The sequence below is a fragment of the Danio rerio genome, chromosome 23, assembly GCF_052040795.2.
Source record: "Danio rerio strain M-AB ecotype USA chromosome 23, GRCz13ab, whole genome shotgun sequence".
NCBI lineage: Eukaryota > Metazoa > Chordata > Actinopteri > Cypriniformes > Danionidae > Danio > Danio rerio.
In genome coordinates this window covers 27,024,710-27,034,667 of record NC_141043.1, presented here as the reverse complement: position 1 = coordinate 27,034,667, position 9,958 = coordinate 27,024,710, and the positions used below count along the sequence as shown (strand labels likewise).

General features: G+C 35.4%; 1 protein-coding gene across 12 annotated transcripts in view; it reads right to left on the bottom strand.

The window, feature by feature from the left end:
- The window catches only part of ptpn11b (protein tyrosine phosphatase non-receptor type 11b), a 72,572-nt gene that overhangs the window by 2,273 nt on the left and 60,341 nt on the right, over positions 1 to 9,958 (bottom strand). For 5 of the 12 annotated variants that reach the window (XM_087305371.1, XM_087305373.1, XM_087305375.1 and 2 more), the window contains 5 exons: positions 9,212 to 9,279; positions 8,974 to 9,125; positions 8,093 to 8,193; positions 5,700 to 5,812; positions 773 to 2,130 (listed from right to left, as the gene is read on the bottom strand). In XM_087305371.1, coding sequence (XP_087161497.1) covers positions 5,731 to 5,812; positions 8,093 to 8,193; positions 8,974 to 9,125; positions 9,212 to 9,279 — 403 coding nt within the window. In that variant the 3' untranslated portion in view covers positions 773 to 2,130; positions 5,700 to 5,730. 12 annotated transcript variants of the gene reach the window in all.

Genomic DNA, 9,958 nt, shown 5'->3' with positions numbered 1-9,958 from the left:
GCATGTTCTCCCTGTGTTCGCGTGGATTTTCTCCGGGTGCTCCGGGTATCCCCCACAAGTCCAAAAGACACATGGAACAGGCGAATTGGGTAAGCTGAATTTTCCAAAGTGTATGTGTGTGAATCAGTGTTTGTGGATGTTTCCCAGTAATGGGTTGGGGCTGGATGGGCATCCGCTGGATAAAACATGTACTGGATAAGTAGGCGGTTCATTCCGCTGTGGCGACTCCAGATTAATAAAGGGACTAAGCCAAAAAGAAAATGAATGAATGAATGAATGAATATATGTTTCTACTTGTCATCAGAATGCTTCTTGATTTAAGAATTTGTAGTTATTTGGACTAAAAAACAAAACAAAAACTAAAAAGTAAGAAAAGCCTTTTTGCACTGTAGATATCATGGAAGCATAGGATCTTACAAAACCATTGAGTGTATAATTATATTTAATTTATACACTTATATCACCCATAAACAAACCAATGTGTAACTTATTTTTATGTAAACCTTTTTTAGGATTATTTGAGCTACAAAATGTTCAAATGAAAATAATTTATTTAAAAAAAAACATTTGTAGTTCTAAAGATGAACTTTATAATCACTTTTATGCATCCACGCCGAATACAGTTTAATTCATTTAAAAAACATAACAATATATCATATACTGACCCCATACTTTTGAACAGTAGTGTGTGTGTGTGTGTGTGTGTATATATAACATCTTATGACATCACTGCTGACCCAATAATAGCCTGGATGTCTGGATTACGGCCATCTTTTAAATTACTTTTTTTTTTTTTTTGCTCAACACAAATCTACTCTTTAATCTTCGCCGAGGGCCATCTGGCCTGCCTCATTTTTAGCTGTAGTCTCTACCGAAATCCTGTTCACGTCAATGGCTCAGCTGACATCCTGACATTTGCCCCTCCTTTGTAAATGTCTAGTAATACCACGTTTTCATTTTACGTTATTTCATTCAAAGGCCTCCTCAGTGCAATCACAATCCCCTATTGACGTAAAAAAAAGCTTTAACGGGCTATTTATAACACTGCAATACACACATACCCTGTTGACGTGATAAAAGAGCTTAATGAGTCTCCTCAGAGGAAATGTGGAATAATACAGTCAAAGACATTAAAAGAAATGCATTACATAAAAAACGCCAGGCCCAGATTTCATAATCACATTCACAAACATCACCACAGAAAATAAAACTGCTCTAAAGGAATCATAGTTGCAAACGAAATGACTATTAACAAAACAAAAATGAATCTAAAAAAAGGCTCACCTGATGTTTTCAGAACAAATCAAGCCTATTCACAGAGGGAGGAGCTTACTGATGAAGAGGCAGCCTGATTGGTTGATAAGCCTTTGATTGACAGTAGCACTTGACTGTTGGTTAGCCTAGAGGTAATGCTCAATAAAACAGCATCAAAAGCACAAGCTTTCACAAGTATGACGTACAGGCTGCTAATTGGCACATACTGTAAATATTCTACCAAACTGTACCGAATCAGTCCATTTAAAAAACAACTACTTACAGGGTATCCAATACATTGGTCGATGTCTGACCAATCAACTCCCCTGAAAAGAAACCAGGATTCTTGAGGCTCAGGAAGTGTACTTTTCTTCTTAAAACAACCGCAAGCATCATTAAGCAGAGCGCGAATGACTGCTGCTTGCGAGATACTGAGATATATAAATATTAAAGGTCTTTGGTTACGGTAGACGACATCCAGTAGACAAAGCAAGGTCTTGGAAAGAGCCGTAGACAGCATGGAAAGAGCGTAGCTTCATCCAAAGTTACGTCGCTGAGTGTAAATATTCATATTTCATATATACTTCACACATATACAAACCATCATGTAGCTTAGTGCAGGCTTGCTAGACTAGAAGTGGGGAGAGAAAGCACCGAGAGACACACATCCATAGCGGGAACAATTTCGGCTGCTGATCAGGCACTTAGTTTTGGAGTGTGGTTTTTCAGTCAGGAAATGAGCTGTTGGAGATCTCTGTAAACCTCCAGCCAAAACAGCGTCACCTCAGGGTTGGTGCTGCTGGTCCCCCACCCCCCAGTGGCTTGATCCAGTGTCGTTCCATGATCTAGTGCTTCTGAACAGCATCTCTGCTGGAACTGGACAGAAAAGAACAGAGTATTTAGAGACGCATTAGGAGGCACTTTCACACATGTAAAGGTTCCTTTGCAAGTGTGATGTGTTAGTTCAGGCAGTGGAGTGATTATCTGCTGTATGTACAGTGCATTGGTTGCTATAGTGATGATGTAGGCGTCAGTGAGATGCCAAATGGTATTATTCTACAAGGCCAAGCTGTCTGTATAGAGAGAGAAGGAAAATGTTATGTTTAGGGAATACATCACCTTCTTAATAAGATTTTAGGATTTTTTTTTTCTGTTTAAAAAGAACTAAACTAGAGGTCTGCATTAGTCACGGGACCCGACCAGATTTTTTTCGGTGCAGGAATAAATTTCAGAATAAAACATGGTAGCGGTTGGTATTTACTCGATTTAATTTGATTAGGAGCGGGTGGTCTAACAATATAGCGTTCCGTTCTGAGATATATAGAGAGAGAACGAGTGATCAAGAGAGAAAGCATGCATTCGCCGTGGTGCTGTACTGTGTGTGAATGAGAGCGAGAGAGAGAGTGCACATCTGCCCATGTGCTGTGTGTGTGAATGAGAGAGAGTGCCCGTCCGCCATGGTGCTGTGTGTCGCTTGTTATAGGCTGTCTGGACTCTAGGATCCAGCTGGGTGTTTTTTGGGAGGCCCATTTAATCGCTATACATTTTATATTCTTTCTTGGCCCAATATGTACCTGCTATGTATATAGAATATTGCTGTTATGAAATATAAAACACAATCGTTAGTTGGAAAATATATTGAGTGGATATGTTAGTAAGTCTGACTTTGAAAGAGTCTGTGCCCCACCAGCCACAAACCACTAATGTCTCATCACAAAGAGGCAAAACTGACATTTAGCCTACAATCCTTGCACAACCTACACTTTTATCTGTTATCTCTCTCTCTTTTGATAGTACCCAATTTTAACATAAAATTAGCGGGAACGGTCAGGTCAGGTAGAAAACGGTGCATGTCAGGCAGCAGGTGAACAAAGACTGAATCTACAGCGAGTCAGGTGCGGAATAAAACCTGGCGGGAGCGAAACTGAAAATTCTGTCTCGCGCCGATCTCTAATCTAAACCAAGAGTGCCCAAACTTTTTCATATGAAGAAAAAACAAATATCATTGATAAAAGTGGGCCAAAGAAAAAAATACCAAACTTTTACATTAAAGTTGCCATGAGTAATTTCCTAATTTATTTAATAACATTTTTAAATAAACAAAAAAAGTACTTCATATTTTGTTAACTAATGCAGTATACATTTTTTAAATAATTAATGATGAAAACTTTTTGCAATAAAAACATAAACAATCACATTTATAACACAAGGAAGTTCAATGCTGAACACACTAGTCAAGCAGAACCTGCCTTTGCCTTGATTTGCTCACCAAAGTCCTCTATGCGTTTCGGTGACAGTATGTACATTTTGAAGTAAATCGGATTAAATGACACCATTTGAATTGAAACATTTAATTTCAGTTACCATCCTCATCATTCTCCATCTCTTCTCAGATGGGATGGCCGGCCAAATCAAAGGTTACTATGGGCCAGCTTCGGCCCAAGGCCAATAGTTTGGGTATCTCTGATCTAAACAGAGTTTCTGCAGGTTTCAACAAGCTAAATTTAAGACTTTAAGACATTTTTAAGACCATTATGAACGTAATTTAGACTCTTACAGGGCCAAATGCTAAGGAGTTTTTCAAACGACCCAGATGGAAAAGATTTTTATTTACCCTATTAAATAATATATTATAATTTAATAAATGTAATAATACAATAATAATTTAATAATAAAAATTATCTTAGCAAATCCTAGCAAAATATTTTAAATATTGTGTCAAAACAAGCAAGCTCTAGTTGTAAACATACTTTTTCCAACATAACCTTTCTTTAAAAATTGACAAATGTTTTAAAAGTTTTAAAAACTATAATAAACTAAACGTACGCACAACAGCCTGTCCATGTCCAGGAGAATGTTAGTGTAAGGAAAAATAACTAAACCATTGTGGTAAATAGAGTTAAAAATTACATTTTTAAATAAAATGTTAGGTTTTATAGAGATGGATTGTTGGTGATTGGATGAGTGTCGGCCAGATTGGGTAGCTACCGTATACATGATCAAATAATATTTCAGTAAATTAAAAATTTTTAAGGCCTAAACTTCTGTTTTTGAGATTTAAGACATTTTAAGACTTTTTAAGAACCCACGAACACCCTGTAAACAGATATGCCTACATTAGAATTTTGAATGTTAATGAAGATAATTTCATTACAATACATTTATTCATTCATTTTCTGTGGGATCGCCACAGCGGAATGAACTGCAAACTTAGAGTATATGTTTTATGCAGCGGATGCCCATCCAGGTGCAACCCATCACTGGGAAGCATCCATACACACTCATTCACACACATACACTACGGACAATTTAGCTTACCCAATTCACCTGTACCACATGTCTTTGGACTGTAGGGAAAACCGGAGCTCCTGAAGAAAACCCACGCAAAAATTACAACTGACCAAGCCGAGACTCAGACTAGGGATCTTCTTGCTGTGAGGAGATCATGATGCCCACTACACCACCATGACATCCTCATAATAATAAATAATTCTTAATACAATAAATGATGAGATTTGGATGACCCTAAGCAAAACTCTATTAAATAAATTCTAAACAATATTTTAAAATATTGTGATTAATGAAATGGAATGCAGTATACTGTGAATTTACTTGAAGATTGCAGTAAAAACTAATAATAATGTGACTAATTATTACAATTTAAAAAGGTGTAAATATTTGAATAAATATTTTACATTTATTTAATATAATTAAAGTAAAACATTTCTATTGCTGAAATAGCAATATGAAGATTGTGGGTTCGATTCAGGACTTGCAAAGATCGCAAAAAATTAATGCAATATAAGTCAGATTGAATAAAAATGCCTGTTGAATGCATAAACAAAATGTAAATAGAAACATATTTAACATTTTCACGTTTAAAAACCTCCCCCACTCAGTCTTCAGTGTCAAAAGATATCAGAAATAATATGAATATGCTGTTTAGTGATCTAGAAACACTTTGATTATCAACTTGATTATATTTGTGCTGCTTTGTTGAAACAAATTCTTTAGACAATTAAAAGTTTGAAAGATAATGTACAATTGATGTAAAAAAAGGAAAAGATTTGCATTATTTTTAGCATTTAGTATGTTTTAATTTATGAATTTATTCATTCATTCATAAAAAAACTTATCAGACATGAGATTTACTAACATCTGAAAACATCAGCGGTTTGTGTTTTTTCTATGAAATATGGTGTTATTTTCAAGGCCATGTGGCAAACAGTGCTGTTCTGTAAGATTACACTTTTCTGCTGGTGGGCTGCAACAAAGACACAACTCTCACCCCCATCTGTTTCTTACTGTCTGTCTCCTATTCATTCACTGCACCCATCTCTCTGTTTCAATATACTTGGTTGGAGGTCTACAGTGTGTATAAGTGTGTGTGCACATTGGCATGGCTAAAATGTTTAACACTGTGAAAGTGAGGGTGGAAAACATACTCCCAGAGTCCCTGAGACAGCAGCCCGTGGCTTATCTCCTGGTGTTACTGCTGGTGGAGCCCTTTGGATTTTTGATGTTCAGATTCTCATACACACTGGAGTCGTCATTCATTCTGTGCAAGAAAACAAGTGTGTTACTGAAATAAAGATGACTGAAAAAACATCTATTTAATGCCAGGGGTGACAATAAAGAGTATAAAAGTCTATTTTCTGTAACCAATAATGATTTGACAAGTAATATTACTTAAATAAGTAATATTAATACTAAAAAGTAAAGTAAATTAAAATAAAATCACTACATTAATGGTGTTCTGACAGATACCACTACTTACATTTTCTTAATTTTTTTAAACCAAATCTCATACAACCCTGCTGAATTCAATTACAGCATGTGGTCTAAAAATAACTAAACATATTTCAGTATAAAAGAAGATTTTCATAATTTCATTATGATACATAATTCTGAATTCTATAAAAATTGTATAATTATTAAAAAATGAAAATCTATTAAACACATACTAAACCCATACATTTTAATTAAAGAGAACCTTGTAAAATAAAATGTAAAATAAATCTTTGATGCACCTAGAGTGTGTTTCAACTCAAAATGCCACACAAATCATTTTATACATTCATTTGAAGCTCTTAGCTCTCTTTTCATAAGAGGGTGGAGCTAGAACACCTATGGGTTAGCATAGCAGCGAATTCAAGAAAAAAAAAGGAGAAAGTCTATGGAGACTACAGCGTTCATTTGTGCATCCATCCCAATCTCAATTCTATTTTTGTACCCCTACCCCTTCCCCTTGGCCCTTGAAACAGAGTGTAACACTAAGACATGAAATATTTTTCAGTATTTATCTTCAGGAAATCACTGAAGGCAACGATATCATATTATTATAACAATATAATGTGGCAATACTATAGCTGTACTGTGCATTTACACCGTGTGCATATTCATCTATGTAAATAAATAAAAACAACATTGACCTTTCTAGACACTGTCAAAAGGTCATTCCCAGCCACTAGACTATCTGACAGGTATTCGAGTGTCATTAAGTGTTAGATGTGTTATTTGACTGCTATACAGCAGTTTTTATTAGGGATAACAGATAGTGAAATTAGGCGGTTTTTATTTTAGTATTTTTTTTTAAAGCATGACGGTAAAACACGAATGCTGTTATAAATGTATAAAAACTAGTTTTTTGTAAAAATACATAATAATAACAAAAATACTGATTATGATGTAGCGCCTGCTGGTGGTGTTCTGGGGGGAAATTCTCTAGCTGAGACTGGACAGCAGTCATCAAACTAGGCTCTGCTCAGTCTGAAGCACCGCTGAAAGCTTCCATCATCCAGGTATAGTCCCCGGAGTAGTTTATGAACTCACAGAGCTGGGTGCACCTCTGAATGGATCTAGACACAGCTCCAAACAAATCAATGCTGTTTTTCAGCCTTCATAAAGCACATAAACACAGCTATTCTCTCAATAAAATCAATGTTAGCCAGTTAGCAACAAATATATTATCACCAGGCAGACAGAAGCCCTGCCCATTGAAGAGAATCCGCGTCTATTGTAAAGTGAATTTGATGTGCGAATGAAGCGGATTTGATGTGCGAATGAAGCAGATTTGATGTGCGAATGAAGCAGATTTGATGTGCGAATGAAGCAGATTTGATGTGCGAATGAAGCAGATTTGATGCGAAATGAAGTGAGTAAACTTAAAAAGTTTACGTGTCTATTTACGGGCGAATGGTGCAATTTATTCACACATTCTGCCTGTGGTGTAAACAGCAAAAGGAGTAGAATTGAGATTGGGCTTTAGTACAGCTAAGTTCACTTAGGTCTGTCTATGCTAGTGAGGCAGAGATCATCACTAATGGGTGGGACTTTCCCCTTTCTGATGACTCATGCAAAGGGAGAATGTCCTTCAAAGTGTTTCTGCAAAAATTTTAATTAATACATTTTTACCATTAAAGGCTGAATATATTCATGCACTTTTCACACACAACTGTGTTTCAACCCCTTTTAAAAGTGAGTTTTGCATAAGTCATTTGTGATAGGTAAGATTTTTTAATACACTTTTGAATAAAGCCCATGGAGGCTGCATTAATTTTATGAAAAATAAAGCAAAAACAACAAGAATGTGAACACACTTATCAAACTTGATGTACTAAAGTTTGTGTTTATTGTTCTTCAATGACTGACTCACAGTAGCATCAGAAGCCTTTTGTCGGAAAATGATTCACTTAGCAACAAATACCTTTAGAATTGAGGAAGTGTGGGAGACGGTTTACCTATAGAAGCTCATTAACTGTCTTCCAGTAACAATACTGTGTGGGCTATGTTTCTAAGTGTGTGTGTTCTGTGTGAATGACAGGAAACGAGCACTTACACAGATGAAGAGCGAGACGAGCTCATGTTAGGCTTGGCTCTGGCATTTGACATCTGTGGGTACTTGATGTTAGAGTATTCCCTCTCCTTCGTTTTGTTCCTCTGAAAATGTCAAGAACAAAATCATGAAGCTGAAAATTCATTTGATAAAAATAAGGCTTGTCAAATAGCATTCCATTGTAGTAAATATGTTAATGCATTCAGTTTTAGCCATAAAAAAATGAATATGGGAAAAATATAAGATCGATGCTGCCTAATACATAAGGCAAAAATAAAATGTAGGCAATATCTCAAACTGCACATAAAAATATAAGAATGGTTGTGTTTGTGTCTGGTTTGGGGGAAATTTGATAGATCTGAAACAACATTCCTGAGGCATGTTTAGAAACATCATTCCATTTTGACAAAAAAACTTTTAATAATAGTTATTAGGGCTTGACATTAACACCAGTCAGCCTGCCAAATGTGGGTAGATTTCAGCTGTGGCAGGATAGACAGTTACCTCAACTAATGTTAACATTCATTCATCTATTCATTCGTTTATACATTTATTCATTTTCCTTCTGCTTAGTCTCTATTTCAGAGGTCTCCACACAAGAATGAACCGCCAGCGCCAACTATTCCAGCATATTTTTTATGCAGCGGATGGGCTTCCAGCTGCAACCCAAGACTGGGAAACTAATGTTAACAAAGATGAATAAATACTGCAATAAATGTATTGTTCATTGTTTGACCATTTTAGCAAATGCATTATCTAACACTAGCTAATACATCCTTATTGTAAAGTGTTTCTGTTTGACTTTGACTGTACTGTAGCATGTAATTTATATATATATGTATCTCCATCACATTATTTTGATTGAAAATGTAGTGTTCAAGCACCTGCTCCTCTTCTAGTCTCTTCTGAGCAGTATCAATGTATTGCTGAACAGCCATGTAGATGAACTTGTACTGGGCTTCAGTCTGAACCATACCGGACCGCTGCTGTCGCACTCTCTGAATCGTTTTTGGGATGTCAATGTCACAGTCCAGCCCTTAGAGAAGCAGTTCAGCTGTGTTAAATGTAATCAATGACAGACAAAAAAGACACCACTGGGATAATTCTGTATGAAATGCTTACCTTGTCTATTTATGATGTCGATAAGAATGTCAATCACGATAATTGTGCCTGTTCTTCCAATCCCTGCACTAGAATGACAGCAACAGTGGGACATTTACATTGTGGAGCACAGCTTTTAAATTCAGTACACCCCTCTTTGAAAATTTATATTTTTGTCCATTTCTTAGTGAATAAAGCTAATAATTTTGTTGCATTTAAACAAAACAGTTTTATTATACAGTTATACCTGTTAAAAAATGGGGGGGGGGGGGGGTCACCTTACATCTTCACGAATAGAAAGATAATACATTTAAATTCAAATAAAATAATAATAATAATAAAATAAAAAGAATTTACAAATTAGAAAACAAAAACTACATAACATATATTTTTAAGTTTCTCTTGATTTTTCCTTTTTAAATAAAAATTTGCTTAACATTTTCCCCAACATATTAATTTGGGTGTACTAATTTTTGGACTGTGACCTTCCTTTTTTAGATTAGTTCCATTTTTTTTTACTTTTGTACTAACTAGTCTAATGTTTTTGCACTTATAATATATTATTGAATATAATATTATTAACTATATGAGTATAAAGTATCAATATCAAGTATCACTGACATTAGTATAAAGTATATGAAATTAAAAGAAAGATTTGTGCGGGACGTACTCATTTATGCACAGAACTGTACATATTATAAGGATTTCAGTACTGTAATTCTTTATCGTAGTTTTTCTTTTAACCCTTCATAGGGCACTCATTGAAAA